Source organism: Haliaeetus albicilla, chromosome 2, assembly GCF_947461875.1.
Source record: "Haliaeetus albicilla chromosome 2, bHalAlb1.1, whole genome shotgun sequence".
NCBI lineage: Eukaryota > Metazoa > Chordata > Aves > Accipitriformes > Accipitridae > Haliaeetus > Haliaeetus albicilla.
Window position 1 is genome coordinate 65746632 of NC_091484.1, and position 26410 is coordinate 65773041.

A 26410-nucleotide genomic window follows, 5' to 3' on the forward strand; every position below is an offset into this window, starting at 1 on the left:
AGAGCCTCCACTCACCTTGCAGTAACAGAGCTGGTGCCTATACAGCACACAGCAAGCACAGCTCAGCAGCAGTAAGACTGGATACAGCTGTGGAAATTCAAGTCCACAGCAGTGACCAGGGCAACAGTATATGTAAAGACGCAAGGAGGAAAAGCCTCCATGCTTTTAAACATTTTCATTTCAAGTGGATTTCACTAGCTGATTTCCAAAGGCTTCCCAAATGGTCAGGTCTTATGCCAGTACACAGCTTTAAAAATTACTTGAAAAGTGATATGAAGCTCTTGCTAAATAGTATCATCACCATTAAAGTGGCCTAAGAAGTAATAAAACATACATCTAATTTTAATTAGTGGAGTTCTATACTGAGCATAACATGCTTTAAAATTCATGCCTTAAAAGAAAAGTGGCAAATTTTATTAGTTCCACTTTTTCCTTCTGTGTATTTCCTTTACTTTTTTTTCAAAATTACTCTGGTATTTTTTCTCCCTTCTCCATTTAACAACATTCCCAAACCAGCAAAGCCAAAAACCTAAAAGCCTTGTCCTGCTGCTGGCATATCACCAACAGATGTTAGAAGCACTTAATTGCAAGGCTGCAATCTGCTCTCTGAAGGACGCTAGTAGCAGGTGTGATGATCTGGTCTGAAGAACAAACCATATATGAAGATGCAAGACGGGTGGGGGAGGACTCCCAAACTTCACTTTTACACATCATGTTGAATTTGTAGGCCTACTTATTCAGAGGGAGGGAGCGGGGAGCTACAAAATTAAAATAGGTAAAACTTGGCATCTTAGAGCTCAGTGTTTGATTTTACAGCTCCTCACGTGCTGCAAAGCAAGCAGGTGAGCAGCACGGGGTTGACTCCCATTTGCTGTTGATGCTGAGAAAGGCACAATTTGCAATTGCAAAGAACAGACCCTCCTTTTTATTGCATCTAGACACAGTTTACAAATCTGAAGCCATGTGGTCTTCACCCAAGGCCAGCTTTCTGAGCAGTGCACCAGGTGAAAGGCAGGCTGCAAAGGGCTGTTTATTATAAACTGATTTCAGATCTCTGCTTCCTATCTCAGTTTGTAGCTTACACTGCAGAGTAACACAAAACACAAAGTGAATTATTACACTCCACACTTGAGTTTGGAAAGGAACAATGCAGTTTTTGGAAAAAGCGACAGGAAAATACTGGATGAAAAAACAGCATGCTTCTAAAACATTAATTAATTACAGAAAAACTATTTTTTTTTTATTTCAGTATCACACACAACTTTAATCTCCAAAAGCATTCAAGAAAAAATGTGTACTCATGTCTTAAAACGGATCTCTCTTCACAATGTCTTTGGCATCCACCAACCTTTGGAAACAAAGCCTTTCAGAAGGCAACAAAACAATGGCGCACTGAATCAGAAGCAACTTGTGAAGGCAGCTAGAGTTAGAGCAGTCTCTACACACTGTCTAATCGCAGACATAGTATATGGTCGAATAAAGGGAAACACAGACCACCCATAAAACAGGACAAACATTTTACAAAATTAGCTATTATGATCTACAGATTCAAAATAGTTTCATATCTTTCACATAAAGAGAAAAAAATCCCTCTTTTTATGTTGTTCTGGTATGAGACCAAGCAAGTGCTGAATTATGAAATGGAAATAATTTTAAAAAATAGATCATTTCCTGCAAATTGGACTCAAGTACAGTAGATGGCTATGGTAAATACTGAACTTTTTTTTTTTTTTTTTTTAAAGTGAGAAGAGTAGCATCCATGCATACACAATTACAGGCCCACCTTGAGAGCATTTTTAGAAAGGGAACTCCCACATGGGTCTATCTGATCACTCCATACGGCCTACAGCAATACACCAGACCACTGCCCAAACCTTTCCTTAACCGTTTAGCTCAGCAATTCTCCCACAAGTCACTGGCCACCAGAAAAATACCACCATGAAAAGCAGATTTAGTCTCAGTCTGAAATACATGATTGTCAAAAAAAATATTTCAAAAGTTGATTTATGATACAGTTCCCTTCAGCAGCTTGTTTAGACTTCTCCAGATGCTAAAAGGTAAACAGCAGTACATCCAAGCTAATTACTCCATATTCAAATATCAAAAGAATATTTAACTCAGCACAAATTAGCTTTTCGTACAAGCTAGCTCCCCTTCGCTGCTGCTTTCATTCCCCAGCTAGGGAATTCCACCAGCAAAAGTAACATCCTACCTCCACTCTACAGAGACAGGGTGAGGACCAGGAGCCTTTTCAGCTAAATATTTTATAAACCCCAAAAGATACAATACTGGATACTCATTATCTGTGGCTTCCAATTTAGCAGGGGGCTTCAAGCTAGCAATAGCTATTTTGTGGCAACACCAAAGCAACAAAAGGGTCATCAGGAATTTACTTCAAACAGCTATACTAATAAAGGAGAGATTTATAAGACACTGATTACAATAACATTTCACACATATTAACATCTGGGTTTAGTTTACCAAAGCATTATGTTCTTCAGTGATTGCTGGACACAGGGTGAGACTACTCCAGTGCCTAACACAACCACAAATTAAATACACTGTTTTACATAGAGCATAACATTTTCTTTTTAGAGCAGGTTAGCTAAGTCTAGAAAATATAGAAGGTTTTCTCTTTAAACAAACATCAGCCCTTAAACATACAAATATTTTGCATATACACAGTTACAGATATTTAAAACCACGTTCACTGGCTGGTTTACAACACAGAGCCTACACTAACAGAAAATTCCAAATTTAGAAGCTCTACTTATTTCGTCCAGTCCACGTTTTCTTGCAATTTCTTAGTTCAGACTTCAAATTTTCCAGAATTATTACAGACCACATTTATTTGTACTATTTTTCATTTGAAGAAAAACTAGAAAAAGCAATAAAAGCAGCTGTTAAGAAAGCTCAGTGAGAGCAGAAAACATCAAACCTATCCTCTCAAATTAGTATTCTTAACGCCAGAAAAAAGAGTGTTCAATATAGGATTTGGAAACAACGCTCTGAACTTGCACCATGCCCAGAAGACACGACTCCCAGTTTGACTGAGCGAGGACGGAGCAGGAGTCTCTCGTGCTGGGGCTTTTCCTTTCCCCCATCCCCAGCCCTCTTGGACCTACAGCGCGGCAGCGGAAGCAGCACCTTCAAGCAGCATCTTCATCAGCGTTAAACATTTAACTGGGGACACGCCCTCACCTTGATCCAAACCCGAACGGCTGCCTGAGCACCGAGCCCCTCACACGTGCCTGCAGGAGCCCTGCAGAAGTGGGAAGCTCAGCCTGGGAGAGTCACGGCCACGGCCAGGCTGGGCTCCTCTCACCTCCATCGGAAAGCAGCAGCATTACTACTCTTACCCAGCGCTCATCTCTCTATAATAAAAGGCAGAAACTTCAAGCAGAACGAGTGAGATGTATGGAGACGACTACTCTCCAACTGGCTAAATTATTACAACTGCAGCGTATTTTTTAACTTTCAACAAAGCCTAACACTTCAGGCTAGCAGGCTTCCAGCATCCTGGTACTGCCAAAAGACGGAGACAGATTCAAGAGGGGTAAAATCCTTTCCCTCTTCATCTTCACAGGCTGCACGCAGCGCCGAGGCCAGAGGCTCATTCACCAGGAACGGCTGGCCACTGCAGCCCAGCCACCATGGCCTGGCCAGCGCAGCCCGGCTGCCTAAATTCTTCTTCTTTTGGTACTTGGTAGCTGGCCGCTTTCCCAGCGCTCGCAGCTGCAGGCAAGCAGTCTTCACAGGAAGGCAGAGGGGAAAAAACTGACAGCACAAACAAATGCACACTTAAGAAAATGCAAATAACGTTTGGTACAACAGGTTCTTGGAGAGACCAAATTAAATCAAGCCTTGTTATTCCACTTAGCGGTTTATTAAAGAAGCTAAAGGTTCTGAAGTTTCCAATTTATTCCTTTTTGGTTTTTTGTTGGTTTTTTTTTTTCTTTTTCAACTGTCATTTAAGTTGTTATAGCAACAAAACTTTCAGGCTACTTGGTCTCAGAGACACTCCAGCACTCCCAGAAGTCATTTTTCCATATTTCATTAAATTCTGCTCCTGCTCCTTCCTGCTCAGGAGGACTCCCAAGAACTTGGAACAAAGTCTTTCTTCTCATTATATGCACAAAGAGGTGTATCTTTGCAAGCTTCTCACAAGTAAGATATTGCTTCTGACATTTAATAGGGAAGAAGAAAACATAATGTGGCCTTTGCCTAGGGGGAAGATAGAGTAACTCAACAACTTGGAAAGCACATGCAAAAGAGATGGGGTAAGGTGAAACTACTTTTTTCATTTAGTAAGTGTGGCTACATTTCTTCAAACAAATGAGAACACCTAAGTGGGCGCGCACGCAAACATACAGGCACTCCTAAAAGTCCTATCTCCATTTAAAACATTTTATACCCATGTAACTTTTTTTTTTTTCTCCTATTAGTATTACAACATTAACACCAGAAACATTTTAAATTGCCATTCTGAGTCTGTAAAGACATGCATACCCGGAACAAAAATCCTGTATAAACGTGGCCACTTAAAAAGAAAACTGCTAATGATGTACCAGCTCACTCCTCGTGCAAAGGACTCAAAATCTTGCTGCATCAGCAACAGGCTGAGCATGAGAGAATGTGGAAAGTATGGCCAAAAATGTGACATCGCTTTTCCAAAATAGTGTCTGTTTTCCCTACCAAATCAGAGATTTACTACTTTCACTAAGGTTACTGCCCAAAAAGGGAAGCTTCCTATAACAAATTCCACAGGTTTCTTTTTAAAAAGCCTTTGAGGTGACATCCGTTGTGCCACTGAGGTCAATTTTTCATATTCTTCCTAACTTGACTACTTACCTCCAGGGCACCAAGTTAACCAGTTTCTTCCCATCTTCCACTCTTTATATTTGTCAGTACTTAATTTACTACATTACTGTCTTGCTTCCATGTAAACTCCTGTTTCCGTCCCATGTGAAAGAAAAGGCACCAGGAGTTACATCCATCTACCATTACCACAAAAGCATTTCCTTTTGCCAGTCCCCAAGGCGATCCCATCCTTTTTTTCTCCCTTACAGAAGACCACCCTTCTCCCCACAGTCATTTCCCTTCTGCCAGCCTTGTTTCTGTTACCATAAAAGTACTGACGAGCTGGAGACACAACAATCCAGGAGGCAACACCAGACAATTGCTCCAGCACCAGAGCGTGGTGCCTGGCAGGAACACAGCAGCATCCCAGGGCCCAGCTCCATGGGATGCTTGTCTCTGCTCCTGGCAGCGAGAGTCACACTCCCTCGCACAGAAATACCCTTGGTCTTTATTGCTCTTCCCCTCCACTGGAGACCTCGGCCCGTAGACATAGCATGTGGGATCCAGTCCAAGAGTTTTTAGCAAGGATACATTTCTTCTTTTGTTTGGGACTAAATAGGTTATTAAAGTGTATCACTACAATAAGAAACTGAAGTAGGAAATAAGTTACTGTCATGTACCTGCTAGCTGGTTAAAAAAAGAACAGCAGCAAATACTGCAACAAAATAGTTATTGAAATGATTCGTGATTTAACAAATATCTGGAACCAATTTGAGAAAATAATTAAGGCTACCAGTAAGAAAAAATCTGACATTGCTAAAGTATTGTAACAAGTAAAATTTGCGATTATCTCAAAAACAAAAAGGCCCTAATGTTCGCTGTTAATTTAAAATTATTTCTTCCCCGATTTAGAATTTGACTTATTTCTCTTTCACTAGTAATATTAGTCATTTTGACAAGTATTATGTATGTCTGTGCTGCTGTGGTTTTTTTTCTCTTTTTTTTTTTTTTTTTTAAACAGCACCACCAGATTATGTAACTTAGCTCAAAGGCAGTTTGGGTTTTTGGTAGTTTTTTTATCTATCTTCCAGTACCAGACTTGCTGAGCATTACAGTAAAGTGACCTCAAAGAAACAAGGAAAATATATAATGTATATTAAAAAGGAGGGAAAAAAAATAAAGCACAGATGCCCTAAAGTATCTTGCAGAATTTTTTAATACTTTTTGCTCCACTTTTTATTTTCTTACTGCTCACAAAATATTTCTGAGTGAGAACATCTGTGCTGTACTCTGGACTGATGTTAGAAGAATTCCACTTTATTTTCAATATACATAAGCATTGGTTCAGCATTGTTGCATGTTTTACCCATTCAATTTATATTTGGATGAAAAGGTTTGTTCTCCTTTGAAGAACCAGGAAATTGTTTTAAAGCTACATGAACCGTATTCTGTATAACTAACATCACCAGCATTTCTCCCCCATTTACCCCATCTTATTTTACTGGATTAAATGTGCCACAACCAAAAGATGTCATAGTCTGGTACAACTGAGAAAGTGTTACTTCCAGTGGTGTTTTTATAACAGAACTAAAACATCTGCGACCGTTATAACCGAAGTTAAAGTGTAAAAAGCTACGAGAATCAGATGGTTTTCCACTGGTGAAGGCTATCGCCCAGGAGAAGAAAGGCTGGCAACTCCCTAAACCCCAAATTGCCTCCAGAACTGTTCTCCGAACGCTTTCACCGGCTCCTCCGCAGTTGTCCCCTCAGAGCTACAGGAATTGCTCACAGCAGCTGAACGGTGCATTTGCTCCAAGGGAAATCACTCTCAAGCCACTCTTCCACAAACACACACTTCACTTTGATCACCGTTAAGTAACGCTGAAATACCAAGAAACCACATAATGCCAAACTGAAAGCAATGACGTATCCCATCCAGCTAAAGATAGGTACTGCTTACATCAGCCAACCACAGTAGTACCTCACATACCCTTTACTGAAAACACCTTCAAAGATGAAGGGCTTGCACGCTGTCCACTTTTTATGCCCCTCTTCATAAGCACTACAGAATTCAGTCTTCCTCTTTATTAGCCTTGAATAAACCCGAAAGCATTTACCCTGCTTGCTCAAACAGCAGCAGTACAGCCCCAGCGTGGCTCTCGAGCCTCCCAAAGACAAGCCTCCTCCCTTGTACCACGGATGGCTGAACACAGGCAAGACCTGGCAAAGAGGGGCTGCAGCAAAGCCTTACCCAGGGTACGGCAGGGCTTGTGCAGCTCCCTGCCTCCGGAGCCACAGGTCCCCTCTGAGGGACATAGAACTGCTGTACAGCAAAGTCCCTGTGCGAGGGACCTCCGCAGCCACTGCCACACTTGATCCAAAGGTTCATTTCTACCTTCAGCCTGCAACTTCTCGTGCAATGCGTGAGAGTCACCCGTATTCACGGGGGAGCACAACGGCTGGAAAACATTCATTTGGCTGAAAACACAGAGGGAGTTGGAGAGAAGACGTTAAAAGGAAGTTTTCCGTAACGAGTGGGGGGAATTGAATCGCTACGTGCAGGACATAGCCTTGCATTTCCAGCACCAACTCCCAAACCTGCAGGATCACGCAACAGCTTTCTAAACACGAAGCGATCGTGACCCATTCCAGTACTTTTCTTCCTTAAATTAGCAGCTCTCCACTGCTGTTCATAGCTCTCACCAAGCCGCAGCAGAGTGACACTACCCGTCAGCTCTTGGAAGCCCAGTATCAGCAAAGAGGTGAAGAGCCGACTTGAGAAAATTGCCAGCAGCCCCAGGGAATCTGGGCTCTCCTTGTTGACCTCAGGTAAATCACTGAAATACCACCCAGCCAATACTAAATACGGAGCCCAGAGACTTCATCCTGGTGGTGTCAACTAGAAGTAAACTGACAGTCAACTGAGCAGCAGGGGTGAGAGGGATTTGGGGGGGTTTTGGCTCCTTTTTGGGGTGGAGAGGGTGCCGGTACTTTCTGAAAACAGCCTGTAAGACTACTACTTAAAACAGGCTCAAGATTTACACAGATATCAAAATGAAATCTAATTCTAAAAAGAAATTAAAAATCATTTTTATGCTAAATTTAGCCACTATTGCCCTTAAGTGTTTTCATTACTATTCTAAAGGGGTCTCTGCAAGGGCATTGTGGAGGACCCAGCTAAGCCTGCACCCAAAACCTAGCAGCCAGGCTCGAGCAAGGAATGTGCCAAGACCGATACAAAACATGAGTCAAATCAGCAGATTTCCATACTGACCCACCCCTGTGTATTAGGACCTATAAACGATGCCCCAGTGACACACAAGCAACTGTGAAACTGTTTGCTCTGCAGAACATGAAGCATCGAAGTATTGCCATTGTGTACCTGGAAGACAACCTGCTGTCCAGGAGCTGACTTTTAAGCAAATAATCTGAGAACTCCCAGTTAGCTGGCACTGGGGAAAAAAAAAAAATCAAAAACAGAAAAAAAAAAGCTTCACACATTCACCGAGACTAGAACCTTCCCCTCTCACACTTCCCTGCCAATGAGTGTCAGACCTACCAAGGAGGTGAAGGTTAACATCTGGGTAGCCTAAGGTTCCCATGTACAAAGTGAGAATATGGTCATTTGACACCTATTACCTTTGCTTATACAACCACCTTTCCTTGAGATCTGGTCTCTTACCAGAAACTGCCTTCAAATGCTATCAAAGAGCAGATTACAATTTCTTTTCACAAATATTAACATACCACAGTTTCTAAATTAACAATTCAAGCACTGTTTCATACAACATCACAACCCCCTGAAAACTTTATCTCCCACACCATTTGGTGAGGGGAAAGGTGTCTCAAAAGAATCCTCCTAAAATCTTTTTGATTCAGCAGGAAAACTGTTAATTCACTTATTTTAACTAGAAAATCAGGGCTATATACAAGGTCTAGGAACATCACTACAAGCTCATGATACGCAGGACATCAGACTGAACCATCACAGAGACTGAACGATCCCTGTAGGGATTGAACATGAGACTGAACGAACAACTCCTGTAAATCTATGATTTCCTATTTCATATTCTTGTTTACTGTGCTCATTTACATCACACAAAGACAACATAGTATCACTAAAAATTTACAAAAAAAAATTATACCTACCCATTACCTGTGCATGCTTATTTATACTTGCAAGAAAAAGAAGATAAAAGGTGAAACGCTTACAATATCCCAAAAACCCCAAAGCACACAAAGATTATGGTTACAGTTGAAAGCAACCAAAAAAAAAAAAGTCAGAAACATCTCTACAACTAGATAAACCAAAGCTACAGAATGGAGAATTACTTCTTTTTGATAAAAGGCTACCTGATACATCTTTTTTATAATAATTTTCCACATTTTAACACTAGGTTGTAGTCAACCATTTGATAAACAGGTTTCATCTCAACTGCCTGTCTGTCTCCTTCCTTTTGGGGCAGTCCATCATCTCTTGCCATTAATGTTAAGCCAGTCAGGTGTAGCTGACTTCCCCTCCTCAAAATTCCTCTTACCTTCTCACCAGCATTTTTTTATTATTAAATTAATTGCTAGGAAGCTACATAAAACCTGCACAGCCCCTGACCGGCAGGGTTTGGAAAATGCACCTAGCATTTCTCAGGCCATTTGGCCCCTGCCCAAACTGTACTCGTTTAACACTCACTCAGGAATTGTGCCAGAGGCTGCATCAGTCCAGCCACATGAACAGAGCATCATTAGTGTGCCACCATGCAAACAAGGTGATCAATTTTTGCTGACTCCAGTTGCCCTGGACAAGGTGGACTTTTCAAACATCTCTTATCATTTGCTTGTTCATTCCCCATAAACACAAACTGCAGAAAAAATGGATCATGTTTCAGACACAAAGCTTCATTTGGAAGAAAAGCAAAGGAACAGAAAGATTTCCTATACAGGCTACACAGACCAACTTCAAGCACAGCCTGTCATATCAATAACTCAGACCACAACTGAAGATTTAGTATTGACAGCAGTGTTAACCCATAATGCATTTTTTTAGATTTATGAATCCTAGTCAAAGACGACTGCATCCAGAACTAACTGCAGTACATAGGTGTGTTATCTATATGCTTTTTAAGTCTTAGAATTTTACGGACAGGAGAACCTTACTATTATGTGGATTATCTTCCCTAAGTTTTTTTCCATTCTCGACATGTCTCTTCAACCTAAGTAAGGCTGAAATACCAAGCCAGAAAACCGAGGTCAAGTTTTGAAGTTACTTGCTCCTGGCACTCCACAAGCACGATGCCAGGCTGCCTCACCATGACTGCACAGGTATGCCAGCAGTGCTCGCCGTGCAGATAACTTATTGCTAATCACAACCTGGAAACCATGACAAAGTACGAGGTAATCTGGGAAGGGCTGACAACTCAGTCCTCAGAGGCTTCATGTAGTTCTGAAGGAACTGCTGCATACAGCAGACACACACATTTTTGCAGGATGAGAAATGCTGGTTTTCCTGTAAGTATGAGAACCATAAACTTAATTCAAATATTTTGAATAATCTTCCACCAGATACACTTTTTTTCCGTAAGAGCACAGTGGTGGTAAAGTAGATTTCAGTGTCAGCTTGATACCAGCTGCCAGATCATACGTTCACATGTATACAGATACTTTCATCCTCTCGGTTTAGGAATTACTTTGTCCCCTCTCATGTCTCTTCCTGAAGTGAAGATTTGCTCATCTGCTACCCTAGTATAGAAAGAAACCACCTAACTGCTATAAAAAGACAGCCATCTATGAAATTCTGCCATTGAAACCATAAAATTACTACGTTACTCTACAGCGGGCACAGCAAACAGCACTATACGTTTACTTACAAGACACTGAGGATCCACTTCCTTACTACCTAAACATTGCTGCAGAAAATCTTCAGTGAACTTAAGTTAAAAGTAAGGTTTGACAGTGACTGTACAAAACACTCAGAGAAAGCCCATGGACTCTGCTACTGTGTTTTCAACCACAGTATTTCCATATAATAGAAACAATCTCAGTAATTACGGCTACCTCAAGTCCATACCAGTGGCATATAGCACAACCACCATATAAATACTAATAAATAAAACCACCCGGTCACGTTAAACCTAGGATCGGGAGCTTTGGGGACCAGGGGCCAGTCAAAGTCTGGCTGCACCTCTGCAAGCTGTCTTGTTAGTAAATACATTGGCATATTCAAAGAAGAGTTACATTTGTTTATTTTTTAGTGTTTCCACAGGTGAGCCACTTCTTTCCTGAACAAACCCACACCGTTTGCAATCATGTAACCTTTTCCTGGTGATGGGCATGCGTTTCTCCTGTGCTCACTACTTGCAATCACTTCCAGGCTTAACATTATACTGCAGAATGTAATTGCCATCCCTTAATGCAATTTAACAGTTGGAAACCAGGACGCGGTCCAGTGCCGCATGAGTTACACAGGCCACAGTTTTGGAACACAACACATCAAAATAATTAATTTTATTAATGTTGTAACACTGATGAACAAATTCTGCAAACACTTCTCACTCTGAAGGGCCCGGTGAGGCATTCAGTGCTCGCCCGAGGGACACACTTTACTGTTCACTGGTTTACCTTAACCAGAAGGGTACTTTTGGCCACTGTCTCCTACGTGCAGGTAGACTGCCATGTGCATTAACTGCCACGTATAAATAACAGCTGGTATGCAGCCACAGCCATATCCTAGTGAATCGTTTTACTTTTTTTCCAGCCAGAATCACAACTGTGTTACCAGAGGAATAATAAAAATACGGAGAGAATGCGTTTGTCCTCTCCAAAACCACGTTCTTCAGGAATCAAGTGGGGAGGTGATGGGAACCTCAGTTACTGTTCTCCTCCCAGCAACCAGCATTCTCTCCAAGAAAACCGATCTTAAAAATTTTCTTGGGAATCACTTCGGACCAATCAACATACTGTTCACAGTATTCTTTCCACTGCAGGTTTCAGAGAGACTGGGAGTCAGCATTTGCCAAAGCAAAACTTCCAGGTTCAGAAGCGTAAAGCGCGTCAGAAGGGCTGAAGGGGGAAAAAAAAGCACGCTCAACTGCTTGGATGGATCAGGTAGAGCAAAGGGGAAAGACGCTGCTCAAGTTCTCGGCCAAGGACAGTCATATTGTCCCAACAAACCAGCTGATTAAAAAGAAGTCTGCAGCAACAAGAACAAAGTACGGGGCGGGGGAAGGGGGAGAAAAAAAGAATTGGAAAGAAGGAAAACAAAGCCCCACAAGTCGCCTACGGAGGGAAAGCCAGGCGCGCAACTGCCTGCGCACCCACAGCCAGGGATTTCAACATGGGGCCGAGGGAGGCCGGCGCAGGCGGCACTCGGGATCAGCCCCGCCGCGGGCCGGCCCGGCGCTCCCTGCACCCCGGGCCACCGCGGATGCCTGGCGCCCAGGCGGAGCCTTCCCCCCGCAGCCCCCCGGGAGCGGGGCAGGCGCGGAGGCCGCGCGGGCGGCCGCGATGCTGCGCCCCCCCCCCCCCCCCCGGACCCTGGTTCGGCGCTGGGCGGCCCGCGGGGCGCCGCCGGACGCCCCTGCTGCGGGCTCCCCCTCCCACCGCCCTCCCCGCCGGGCCTGGAGGGCCGGGAAGCCTGGGGCTGGATTTCCAGCCCTCCGCGGCGACTCCCGGCCGGCCCGCCGCGCCTCTCGGCCCCGCCGCCCGCCCCGGGGCAGACCCGGCACCGCCGGCCCCCGCGCCGCCTTCCCGGCCGGGCTCGGGCGGCCCCCGCGCCGACAGCCCCGGGGGCGGCCAACCTCGCCGCCAGGCACCGGCGAACAAAGGGCCGAGGCCCGCCCGGCGCCCGCGGGGAGCCGCGCCGGCCGCTCCCCGGAGCGGCCGCCGCGGAGGGGCCGCCCCCCGCCCCGGCTCCCCTCGGCGAAGCCGGGCACACGCTCCCGGAGGAGTCCCTCCGAGTCCTCCGAGGAGTCCTCCTCCTCCTCCGCCGCCGCCGCCTCAGCCGCCTGCCGCCCTCGGCCCCGCTCCCGCCGCCCGGCGGGGCAGCCCAGACTTTCCCCCCTCGCTTCCCTCCCCGCTCCGGGAAGCGCCATATTGATCGCGGGCGCCGCTCCCCGCGCCCCTCACCTTGGCGATCGCCTTCTTGTACCGGGTCACCGCTTGCTGGATCAGGCTGAAAACTTTCATGTTCCCGTCCCCGCAGGGCACGACCACCCGCGTCCTCCCGAAGCACACGGTGACTTTCATCCTGCGCGGCCGGGGGGGCTCCCGCGTCCCTCCGGCCCCGCGCAGCCTTCCTCCTCCTCCTCCTCCTCCTCCTCTCCGCCCTCCGCCACGGCCGCCCCCCGGCGGGGCGCGGCGTTCAGCCCCCGGCCGCCGCCGGGCTGCCTTGCTGCGGGCGCCCCTGCCTCCGCCGCCGGCCCGGCGAGGCGAGGGGAGGGCAGCGCAAGACAGGGGGGCCGGTGCTGCCTTCCCGAGGGAGCGCGGCCGAGCGGCGAGCCGGGGGCCGCTCACATGCCGCGGCGCTGCCCGCTGCCTGCGGCCACCTGCTCGGCGCCTGCCCCGGCGCGCAGCGGCGGCGGGCGGGGCGGCGGCGCTGCCTCCCCGCTCCGGAGGCGTGGGGCGGTGCAGCGGGGCGGGGGCAGCCGGCCGGCTCCGCGGGGCGCCGGGGCAGCGCGGACGGGGCGGGGGGAAGGCGAGGGTCCCCTGCCGGTGAGCGGGCCCGGCGGCCGGGGCCCGGCGGCCGGCGGCAGCACCACCCGCCCGGCGCTCGGTCGGAGCGGGGCCGGGGGGGGTGCCCGGACCGAGCCCCCGGGGGTGCGGCGGCCTCCGCCTCGCTCTGCCCTGCCCTGCCCTGCCGGGGCCGAACCGGCACAAGGAGCCCCGCAAAATCCTCGGCCTCGTCCCCCGCCCTCGGGGGACGGACGGGCACCGCTTGCCGCTCCTTCTCGGGGCGCTGCCTGCTGCCACGCTCCCTCAGATTCCCGAGGACGGGGAGAGCAAGGCACTGAACCCGAGAGAATGTGCGCCGTCGGAGGCGGGAGCTTTCCGCTGTCCCTCCTGGGGTTTGGGGAGGGCCACCCCAAACGCAGGCCAGGTCGGATGGTCTTCGTGGCCCGCTGGGTGTCTGTTAACGCAACAGAACCAACACAGAGCGAAAGCTGGTGCATCATCAGTAACGTCGGCATCAGTAGAACCGCTGAGCAATCTCCGACTCAAACCTGCCAGAAAGCAGAGGGGGGTACAGATACCACTCACATTTTTTCATGGATTTCACTGGGGGCAATGGAGTTGCACAGTTCACCGGATGTTCAGCGTGGCCTGACAACATATTTCTTTTGGGTGGAAATGGTGAAATGATTCAGATTAACTGCAGAATGAAGGCAGAGGTTGGAGGACGGGAAGGCAGGGGAAAAAAGCTTTTGTTTTGTTTTTCTCTGAACTTATACACGGTACTAGAGACGTGAGGTTCAAGTAAGCTTTGTAGCACATAACATCAACATCCTCCTACTACTACACAGGGCACCTCAGCACGTCTCCTCTGGTGCTCCCTGCCCAGCAGCTGTCTCAGCTGCCAGTCCACTCGTGTTCCCATAGCAATAGTATTAGTAACTTTAAGAACTCCAAACTTGGTACAAATGGCAAAGCTATCTGCAGTTTAGTAGGTACATAGTTAAGGAGCAGCATTAATGATATTCTTAAAACATCACAGGTGAAATTGTTGCCCAGTTAAGTCAAGGGGAAGGTGAGAATGGTATCCCTAATCCCTTACATTCTAGTTAGCAGTTTCCAATGAAGAAAATGGAGGCATCAGTTCATATTAGTTTGGTCCCATGTGTATCTAGACCAATTTAATTGAAAACCATAGAAATTTTTCTACTAATTGCAGTTTTGGAAAGCTTTGGGACACTCACAAGATCAAACAGTCCATCCGCTGACCTACAGATAATTCTAAGGTTAGATGTTAATTTTATTACCATTACCCACCTGAATTATCTGAACTAATAATATAGATGAGGATCTGAATTCTATATGAGAAACAGTACACACATCTGTTAAAGCAGGGAACAAGCACACCTGCCATGTCATAATTTTTTTATCATACCCCCAGCATTCACTTGTGTGGAATAAAGGCAGCATGCAGGAGTGCAGAAAGGCAGAAATGAAGTAGAACTAGAGCAAACAGTTTACAGCTCATGACTGAGACAACTGAGCACACACTGCAGTTTTTATGGCTGTAGCTTATCAAATTTATTATTGGAAAATGTTGAAAATTTCCATTAACCTGCTGTTTCTGTACTTTCTAGGTGATCATAAGAGCTTCTGGCAACATACTGAGAGGATGAAAGAGGCATAAATCCTTGGTTTAATACACATCACCTGAGAAACTTGCAGAAACAGCTGTAAAAATGTGAAGTCAATAGAGACTCTTCCGAGACCGTCTTTAACCAGCAATTTTACAGTGGCATAGACTTTGTAATGCTCAATATTATACTTCAGTTGTCATTTGCATTTATCTGCTGAAACATAATGTTGCATATCAGGAACTTTACCACACTGCTATAAAACTTATTATTAGATACAGTTGCTGGTTGATGGTAATTATTTCACTGTTCAGACACAGCTACAGGTTTTTCATGTTTTTCTGTGATTTAATTCCTGCTCTTACTGTCTTTAGCAAGTTTCTTGGCAGTTTTCCCAGCTGTTCTAACAGTCTCCTGGAAGAAAAAAAAAACATAAAGCAGTGTAGAAAGAAATATTGATAGTTTTTCTATTAAATGTGTATAAACGGGAAACTTCAGTAGTGAAGTACAAAGAAAACGAGTTTATCCTGGGATCTGATTTAAGGCCAAAACTAGAGACTCACACGTGAATAGTGATAGTACTAACAGGAATGAGGACCTCTGAGATTTGAGTTTCTTTCCCACTAGATACACACACACAAGTTATGCATACATCATTCTGAAAATATTTTGAATACAGTTTACCAAGCATAGTGTTTGTTGATGTCTTAGAAGGAGGAATGAGTTTTAACAAACAAAAGTAACCAGGCTATGAGATTGTCCAAGGTCTAATTATATAAGATAAATGAAGTATAAAACATTATTATAAGAGATTATGAGAAAAGGATTATACTAATCAGGAGAAAAATTGGCAAGACTTGCTAGTTTACAAAAATTACAACTACTTACAACTAATGAGAGGACACAATGTTACAGTATGGGTGGCATGTATATAGTTCTGGATGTTGAGGTTTTCTGGGCTAATATACCAAAGAACCTGACCATTTATTAACCAGTACATTGTTGGAAGATTTCCATGAAGAGGCAATTATCTGTCTGGTAGGAAGAAGTAGGGGATGGAGCACAGGATGGAGAGAATCAGAGCTTGCGATTACTAATGATTAATATTCAAGTTCTGTTCAAAATGGCCACCAGGTTGAACTCCCCTGCGTAGACACTGCAAACATGCAAGGAGTGAGAATCTTGCAACTCAGTGCAGATTACCCACAGTCATTTTTATCCAAATGTTAAGAATATTCAGGCAGTGGAGTGCTGCTGATTTCCAGAGCTATTTCACAGTTTATTCTGCCTTTATACTCTATATCAAAGAATTTTTCTGGAATAATTCTGTATGTGTTCAGGTTTAGTAGTCTGTTCATGGCATACAGATATTCCCTTGTCTGACAAGAAAACACTGATTCAGTGTATGGTATGTTTGAAGTTCACACAATTTTAAATATAGATGTTTCCTTAAGCCAAGTAGAGTTAATTCAGAACTGTGGAAAGACCAGTGTCGAACTGAAGAGTAATAGTATACCTCAAAGAATTAAAGTTAAGAACAAAGTTATCAAAATCATATAGAAGTCAAAGTTTAAAAAAAATTGGGATAGCAAAGTTATATGAAGCAAACAAAAACAACTAAACTCTGGCACCTGATATGAGTTCAAAGTGCCATTTATAAAAATGACTTGGGGAATATACCAAACACTACCAGGTTTTGACAATTTAAGATACCTACCTGCTGTAACTCTCCTCCTGCTCAATTATTAGGTAAAGCCTTAAGTTGTTTTTCATACCTTCAGATATCTGACTCTTAAAGTTCTGAATCATTTACATTTTACTCTGAGTCTCTAATCTTGTCAAATTAAACATGCCTGTGACTACTTGAGATATTTCTGTGGATAACTTTTTAACTACAAGAGTGGGTTGACTTCTCTGCCATTATATTTTGTGATTTTTTTCCTACATGCTGATGGTACTTTCACAAAGGAGCAAGGCAATCATTCCTAACATCTTGTTTTATGAATGAGACAATCATTAAAGCTTATTAAATAATTGTAGCTAGCTCTGGCCTGGAAAAAAAAATGAGGCTGAGTAAAAGATTATTTTCTACAGCTTCTCAAAAGAGGCTGGGATTTGGGGAATGGAAAGTCCTCAATCATTAAAAAGTAGTTACAGAATCACGTGGTTGTTAATGCCAGATTTAGGAGATGCGGATGCAGAAAGTTTGGCAAGACAAGTAGGACTTTCCTTGTGGTATAATAGAAGGAAGAAATTATAGCAAAGAAGAATCCACCATTTTGAGGAAAAGCCACAAGACTGTTGACATTTCCAGGGGCTCCAACCTGTGCCTCAAGCAACTTCAGGTAGCGAAAAGGTGGTCAGGGTTGAAGACTGAGTATAGGTGAATTTACTACTTTTTTGTCTGTATCTGTACTGGTCTTATGCTACTTTTTAAAAGAATTATGTTCAAGGATTTTTAATAGCTCTCTTAATAATTCTCTGGTGGTTTTCAGCCATCATCAAACTGTTTAAATGGGAGTGCTTTCTCTAAGATATATCAAGTAATGGCTTCATTCTGCTGAGAACTGGAATGTCCTGAGCTAGAATATTGAGCCACTTTTTGGTGTGGGCACTTGGAGATAATCCACAGGAAAGGAAGCAGAATCATTAGAGGTCTAAAGAAGTGAAAACCATGACCTGTACGGAAAGAGTGAAGATACTGGGGGTGTCCACAGCACAGAGGGGGGCATTGCCAGCAGATACTCAAGCACTCTTTGTGTCTGCTAAGGGTGCTATGGACCTATACCCAGAGCTATGAATTGTCGTAAGGAAAACCTTCACGCAACTAGCTTTACCCACCCCCAGCTCTCGTGCCACATACTGTATTTACGCTGTGTGCTGAAGAGAATTATATTCGCATAGTGATACAGGTAAAGTTCTGAATGTCCCCGTACTGCAAAACATGTATCTAAGTCAGATGTTGGAGCTGGCCATTCTTTATTTGCCCTTAGGGCCATGGAGAGTCCGCAGGTCTGTGCCCACAGTGACCGAGAGCCACCACGGGGATTGCACTGGGAGGAAAATGATCTGCCACCTTCTCTCCCGCCCTTCCACTGAAGCTGTTCTGCAGACTCCAGCCACGCTAGTGTGACCGATGCGTTTGCTTTGGGGATGTGAGCCCAGTTATCCCCAAAGTCCACCATCAGTTATAGTTTCAGCAAGCTTTCCAGAGGAAAGGAAAAGGAAGAAGGGGAATAGTGAATGTCAGCAGCTGAGACCAGAAAATCCCAACAGAATTGCACAGGACAAAGAAAAAGCACTTTTACAGATTTGGAATTTTATCCCTGACCAATTTCAAAGGACAGCTCCAGACATTCAGTCATCAGAGCTTCCCAACAACAACAATCAAATGAAAAAAGAATATTTTTCAGCATGGAAAGAACTAGATAATCTAAGTAGAGGGGTTATTGCTGCCAATCCCTATAATACTGAACATAAACATATAAACATATCATTAGTAAAATTAAGTTCCTAGCAGCTTTTAAATTACCAGCAATTATCATTAAAAACTGTAAAAATAAAGCTGTTAAAAATAGTAGAACTTGAGGGACTTATGACCACCACAAGAAATCAAGGTGAATGTGGTTAATTTACAGAAGGCTGAACTACAGGGCACTTGTAGAATAAATGATTTTAAGACCCTAGGATGTTCATTTTAATTTTGTCTTAAGGCTTTTAGAAACTTGGTGCTTTCCTAAAAATGTCAGAGGTTACTTATCTTTTCAATCTTCATCTGCAAAAGCCACTTGGAGATATTTTGTCTCTGCTGAGAATTTATCAGATGTTTGCATTCTCCTTTTCTTCTTTCTGCCTGTCCGGAAGTTTGCTCTGTTTTTCTTCCAGCCTTTCAGTTATTGATGAAGTTCCTGGCACAGATTTCCAAACTCCAAAACACAGAATACAGGATTCCAATGACTAAAAAAGCTTGTGGGGTCTTTTCGCCAACTTCCGTGGGCTTTGGATCAGGCCCTAAGGCCTTATCTGCCCTACTGGCATAATGAATAAACAATATCAACACAGAGCTACAGTACTGGGCTCTGTTTGGCAAGTACTTGCCAGAGCTGGAACTAATTCAGATACTGTCAGAGGAACCCATTTGCTGAAGAGAGGCTATGCCAAATTATTTGCCACAATCACATTTTATCTATTGATGAGCATTCCTGCAAAAATACCTTCCTGTGACATGAAGAGGAACACCCACGGGGTATGTTAGTCAAAAGGCCTATCAAAACATGATAGTACATATATTCCACCATACAAATTATTCATGTGGTTTATAAACATGTTAAGAATATATTTCTCAGCTGGTGTTCCTATTTAGGGATCCCTGTTTAATTTCTCACCCTGTTCTCATCCTTGTTGGGCTGAAAGGGAAAGGGATACTGTCACGGCTTTAGATAACAAGTTCTCTTGATGGCTGCAGGAAAATATTGATAAATCATGAAGGGAAATATATCCTTTGCTCAGCTTCTCCCTGTGATGATGTTAACAGGGAGGACTGCATGGGGTAAGGATATTGCAGCAGAGACTTTTCAATTTGCACAGGAATTTAGAGGGATATAAATACAGACATGCTGTCCTGGTTTCAGCTGGGATAGAGTTAATTTTCTTTCCAGTAGCTGGTATAGTGCTATGTTTTGGATTTAGTACAAGAAGAATGGTGATAACACACTGATGGTTTCAGTTGCTGCTAAGTCGTGTTTAGACTAAGTCAAGGATTTTTCAGCTTCTGATGCCCAGCCAGCAAGAAGGCTGGAGGGGCACAAGAAGTTGGGAGGGGACACAGCCAGGGCAGCTGGCCCAAACTGGCCAAAGGGGTATTCCATACCGTGTGACATCATGCCCAGTATATAAACTGGGGGGGCTACAGATCGCTGCTCAGGAACTAACTGGGCATCGGTCAGCAAGTGGTGAGCAATTGCATTGCGCATTACTTGTTTTGTATATTCCAATTCTTTTATTATTGTTATTATTGACATTTTATCATTGTTATTATTATCATTATTAGTTTCTTCCTTTCTGTCCTATTAAACTGTTCTTAACCCATGAGTTTTACTTTTTTTTCCCCGATTCTTTCCCCCATCCCACTGGGTGGGGGGAATTGAGCGAGCGGCTGCATGGTGCTTCGTTGCTGGCTGGGGTTAAACCATGACACATGCATTTGGAACACATTCATCCCTGTTACACATGGAGTTAAATGCACTCCTGCTGCTCATGCTGAAAACACACACTATCTATCGCTCCTGCATAAATATTTGCTCCCGAGCAAAGTCCCATAGCACCTCCAGAACACCTTTTCTAGTGCACAGGCCACGAGACAAGTGTCAAAGCATGAAGGACTGGCAGGGACTGAATTACATGAATCCTTGTAGGGAGTGTGGCCAGGATACACTTGGTCACCTTCAATGCTGCTGCAAAACTACTCTGACAACTTCCAAAAAATTCCGGATACGTGCTATGACCAGACTTGAGTACTTCTGAGCATCTGTAGCTCCCTTTAAAGAGGAAAGGGGAAAAAGCAGACAGCTGAAATTTGGACACTGCTTTTAAGATCGTTCTTGGCTTACTTAGAAAGTTGAAATAAGCAAAAAAGGATCAGAGAGAAGTGACACATGATCTGTTTCTCTCTTTGTTTTCTCCCATGTTCCCTTATGAACCTCAAAATCTTCCTTCTTCTCCTCTTCTTTCTCTACTTTATTCTCTTTTCCTACCCAGTCCCAGTTCTCCTTTTATCTCACATCCTTTTATTGCCTTCCCTTCCTCTTGTCTTCCTTAAAAGTATTTGCAGCTGCTGAAATCAGTAAAAAGAAGACTCAAATGAAATAGGAGAATCCCCATGAGCTAAAATACATGACAGATTGTCACATACTGCCAGTAATCTATTTTATTCAAGACTGAAAAGATGATGACAGTAAATGAGTAAGTTTTCCAAAATGCAGTGCAGTGTTTTACAGCATAAGGATGTTTTAATTCTTCACAGAAGAAGCCCAACAGCTTAAGTTGGTCTGCAAAGATTTAAAATCTGTAATCGAAACCACGTTGTCTTCTCCAATACAAAGCCGACTACCTAGCCTTGGCACAGGTAGGGCATCAAGTCTATCGAGGTGCAACAGAGAAGAAGAGCTGAAATCAGCGGCAACAAAATCACTTGATACGATCACCTTTTGTTTTTCAATCTGTTGTTGACTACACTAATGCATGGACTAGAGCACACCGCCGGAGCGTCTCTGTGGAGAGCAGCAGCAGAGCAGCTTGAGAGCCACCGCTCAATGCCAAAAAAAGTCTTCACTCAGGTCTCATCTTGTTTCACTGAGCAAAAAGACATCCTCTACACAGGCCCTTCAGCAACTGACATTCCAGGACTCAAGGAAACGCTTAGCAGCATATTTTAAAAGCAGGTTTTCTTACGCATTAAGATTACAGAATGGTCTTCTTCAGGACCATACCTGAGCACAGGTCCTGCTGCCTTCTGCAGGGTCTGTGTGGTTAGCTTTGAGAGCAGATTAACTCACACACCCAAACCAAAACAGACAGATCAGACAGACAAGATTAGCTCTACCGATTTTACTGCCGGGGAATTACCAACTTAGGAGCCTTCTGATTTGCCAGAAGTTCACACTGCGGCTCCACGCTAATCCAGCTGACACTGCAGTTACATCCATCATGACATCTGTTCTAGGATTTCAGTTTATCCCAGGTTTAATAGCTATTCCCTCATATGGAGGTAAATGTGCATTATATATGCCTCAGTAATATTTTCTACAGTTTATTTTCTCTTTTGGAAATGAACAAACAAACAAACAAAACCCCCGCTTCTTACTAATAAGTTATTCAGAACTTAAATTATATCGCAAGTTGATAGAGTTTAAGTGCAGTGAATCACTAATCCAGAAAACTGTTTAACACAGAAAGACAGTGGAAATAAAATGTGGAATATTAGTATGCATGTGTGTTATAACCAAAGAAACTATAACCATTTTCAAGGAATGAAAAATTGGCTGTCTTTCCAACACCACAGAAATTACAAATGCACAACCTCACCTGAAATCCAGGGAAGCCGACAAAGACTTTAATTACAGATAGGCTGTTGCAAGAGTTCGATAATTAAAATATACCAGGGTCAAACAATTATTTTCTACAAGGGAAAACAATTTCTTGCTAACCTGTTAAACTGATAACATAGTAGATAGAGGTGATTCATTTGGCACATGGTTTTGCAAATGCGTTTTCTTCCTTGCAAGATTTATCAATACGCTGCTGAAGTTTTCTGATTTTTTTCTTACAGAATCCAATACCTACTCCAGCTCACAGCTTGAAATGAGAGTGCAGTGAATGCTGCTCTCTCTATACTTTTTCCACCTGAAATAGATTTTGAAGTCTAAAACTGCTGAGCAGGGATGTGGACAGAGTCCATGTTTTCCAGCTCTTACTGTTGCAAAGTGCAGCTGCAATGGACACCGGTACATTAAAGCTGGAGAGAAACAGTTTACCCTGCCCGGGGGTTTTCTCCACCTCGCTCCTGGAGGTTGCTGACCTCATGTCGCAAATGGCCTGATGACACATTCTGAATCACTGCAGTTTAGACCACGATGTCCAAAGGCAATCCGAAATGGCCCATGTACTTCAAAATACTGGCCGATAAACCGTAGCAGTTCAAGAGCTGCTTTTCATGTTGCTGAGTTATCCTTGTCCATGGCAGGACAGACAGCAATCGCTGGTTACAGCTTTGGGCTGCCTGTTTTGTGAGTCACCCTCCTATCTGTGAGGGCTGTCAAGTTTTGTCTTCCAAGATTAATAGCTTTGATATTTATCCCTGCTCATTTCAGCAGTATGGGAAGCCATTACACAGACTCTGTTCGGGCTGGAGCTTTCCATACAACTTTCAACTGCATGGCTCAGGCAAAAGAGAAGGTGTTAAAAAGGCTTGAGAGTCATCTGTCTAAATCTATCTATCCAAATTTTATGAAACACTAAATTCTCACCACCTACCGTCTGTAAATCTCTGCCTGCTTTAGATATAGTAGGAATTTTTAGCATATTTCATTAGCGTGTTCTTGACTTCTGCCTTTGCCTATCCTCTGAGGTTGGGTCTATTTTTTGCTGAGTGAATAATTGTAAGCAAAGAATTTGGAAAATTTCATAACTTTTTTTCTATTAGCAATGTTCTGTAAGGAGCTGAAATGTTTTTACAATGTACTCATTCAAGGAAGGGACTATCCCTGCATGTTTTCACATACTGAGATCCTTACCTGTGCTTGGATCACCTAGCAGGTATCAAAAAATTGGCAAAACGTTTATGACATATTTACCACATAATTTGCTCTTTTTTGAACAAAAAAAAATGAGTGGAATACACTTGGCTCAGTCACATAAGTTTTAGAATTCACAGCAAACTGGTTAATTTAAATGCCCGTGTATGTGCATGGGCAAAATCATAAGGGTAAGATAGCCAATGTTACTGCTCATACATTCTGTATAAGTTGTGTTATGTATGAGCCTTAAGTTGTGCCAGGGGAGGCTTACATTGGATATTAGGAAAAATGTCTTCATCAAAAGGGTTGTTAAGCATTGGAACAGGCTGCCCAGGGAAGGGCTTGATTCACCGCCCCTGGAGGTATTTAAAAGACGTGTAGACGTGGTGCTGAGAGACACGGTTTAGCGGTGGACTTGGCAGTGTTAGGTTAACGGTTGGACTCGATGATCTTAAAGGTCTTTTCCAACCTAAATGATTCTATGATTCTATGTGATTTATGTCAGTACTTACTTAACCTCCTAATATTTGGGTTGAATTACATGCCTGCCACAACCCACTGCTCAGCCAGAATCATTTTGGCAGCCTAGTAAATAAACACCCTCACCAGAAAGCTGTGTGCAGGGAGTGATTTTTTCTGAGAAATTTCAGTTTGATCTCATCCTCTCCATCTTAGTTCAGGTTTTTCTATTGATGCACCTAGTTAAGGGTTTTTTCAGACAAGAAATGGGCACCCTGTGTAGATCTCGCCCTTCTTCTGTACTTCCAGGCACTCTGTTTTGCACAGAGCAATTATCTGAACTTGTTCTTCTCTTGCGGTGACTGCAACTTTGGATTCCTGCAGTTTATCATAAAAATGTTTTATATATTCTGTGCATCTTTACAGGACAGCTTTGTATTCATAGCATCTTCTTGCATTCTTAATTCTTATATAATGAATATACTTCCTTGCAGTTTTTAGTGTCTCAGGCTTTTAGGATATGATGACTTTTTCTAACTTTTCTAGTTGCATGTTTCTCTGTTTCATCAGATCTTAATTTCCTCTATTCCCTTTGACTTTTTTCAGATTTTCTGAATTGCTTATGTAATATTGATATTCCTTTCTTTTTCTATTTTTGCGTTTCCTCTTTGCGTATACTGATCCATGATGTCTTCAACAATTCACAGCTGCTTACTAAAAAAATATTTTGATCCCTAATGCAAAGACAAACGCATGCCCAACTGATGGACGTGAGAGCTGTGTACATAAAGCCCTTGAAGGAGCGTCTTTTTGCTAATGTTACCTCTCTGTCTTCCCATCCGTACATGATTTCTCTTTGTGTTCGTCTTCTTTAAAACAGCCTTTTTCTCCTCTGGCAGTTTTGTCCTCTCAAAATGTTCCTTGCAACTAATCACTAGAGCTGAGAAATAACCATCCCCACAGCAAGCCACAGTCCCCCTTGGTCTCAGATTTCTTCAGCCACTAAAGAAAAGGTAAAGCTCCCTTTTAATCACGGTGCCTGCAGAAGGGACACGAAACCAAATATCCAAATACATGGGCTGAGCAAGGGCTTTCCCTGAGGCTGCACAGGTGGGAGCAGGCAGGATTTGACCCTTGTCTCTGTAAATACTGAAGGATAAACTCGGCTGCAGCTGTCAGCATCATCAGGAAACTTTTTCTCACTGGCGCTGGTGGAACGAATTGTAAAGCACCGTCTTAGTGCGTGGGAGGCTGGAGGTAATTTTAGTGATGGTGAAAGGTGCCAGACTTATCAGACATGGAAGATGTTGCTCTAGATTTTGCTTGCATAGTGCTTTATACCTACGCTAACAGTGTAAAACACCATTGCTGGTTTGACCGGGGAGTTTTGATTTAATAATCGTTAGCGTGCTTGTTTTGAGGCACTAATGACTAGGCAAAGTTTTCTCTTCACAGAACGGGTACTGTATAGGCAGGAGGATTAACAGCGTCATTTTGCTGGTGTCTGCCTATTCTGCTGTGGAGTCAGCACTTCCATGTATGCGGAATTATTCAATATATCTTTGGTACCGCAACTAAGCAAATTAACAAGCTTTCTTATGCATCAAACCAGGGAAGCCATTAATTTGTTATTGGGGAGCAGTGCACAAACACACTCAGCTCTGAACAGTCCTGTGCTGTACTTCCTTGGGGACACATACATATTTTTCAGTAATTATGGGCTCTGGAAATGCTTAGGAAAAAATGCGTATTGTGTTATCTTACTAACAAGAGGCATAACAGTTATTTAAAACCCTATTTATTTCTGTGATGGGTTGACCCTGGCTGGACGCCAGGCGCCCACCAAAGCCGTTCTATCACTCCCCCATCCTCAGCTGGACAGGGGAGAGAAGAATATAACAAAAAGCTTGCGGGTCGAGATAAGGACAGGAGAGATCATTCACTAACTACCATCACGGGCAAAACAGACTCAGCTTAGGGAAAATTAGCTCACTTTTTATTACAAATCAGCCAGAGTAAGGTAAATGAGAAATAAAACGAAATCTCAGAACACCTTCCCTCCACCCCTCCCTTCTTCCCGGGCACAACTTCACTCCCGGATTTCTCCACCAAGCCCCCCCAGCGGCACAAGGGGGACAGGGATGGGGTTTACGGTCATCACATGTTATTTTCTGCCGCTTCACCTCCTCAGGGCAAGGGCTCATCACACTCTTCCCCTGCTCCAACGTGGGGTCCCACCCACGGGAGACAGTCCTCCACGAACTTTCTCCAACGTGGGCCATTCCCACGGGCTGCAGTTCTTCACGAACTGCTCCAGCATGGGTCCTTTCCACGGTGTGCAGTCCTTCAGGCACAGACTGCTCCAGCGTGGGTCCCCCACGGGGTCACAAGTCCTGCCAGAAACCCTGCTCCGTGGGCTCCTCTCTCCACAGATCCGCAGGTCCTGCCAGGAACCTGCTCCAGCGCAGGGTTCCCACGGGGTCACAGCCTCCTTTGGGAACCCACCTGCTCCGGCGTGGGGTCCTCCACGGGCTGCAGGTGGATATCTGCCCCACCGTGGAC

The 26410-nt window shown here is 44.0% G+C and overlaps 1 protein-coding gene across 16 annotated transcripts in view; it reads right to left on the bottom strand.

The window, feature by feature from the left end:
- The window catches only part of PARD3 (par-3 family cell polarity regulator), a 462771-nt gene extending 449398 nt beyond the window's left edge, over positions 1 to 13373 (bottom strand). For 11 of the 16 annotated variants that reach the window (XM_069778123.1, XM_069778117.1, XM_069778116.1 and 8 more), the window contains exon 1: positions 12919 to 13372. In XM_069778123.1, coding sequence (XP_069634224.1) covers positions 12919 to 13038 — 120 coding nt within the window. In that variant the 5' untranslated portion in view covers positions 13039 to 13372. Of the gene's footprint in view, positions 1 to 12918 lie in introns of all 16 variants that reach the window. The other 5 variants (XR_011323725.1, XM_069778120.1, XM_069778113.1 and 2 more) reach the window with 1 other exon arrangement.
- Positions 13374 to 26410: the final 13037 nt, after the last annotated feature.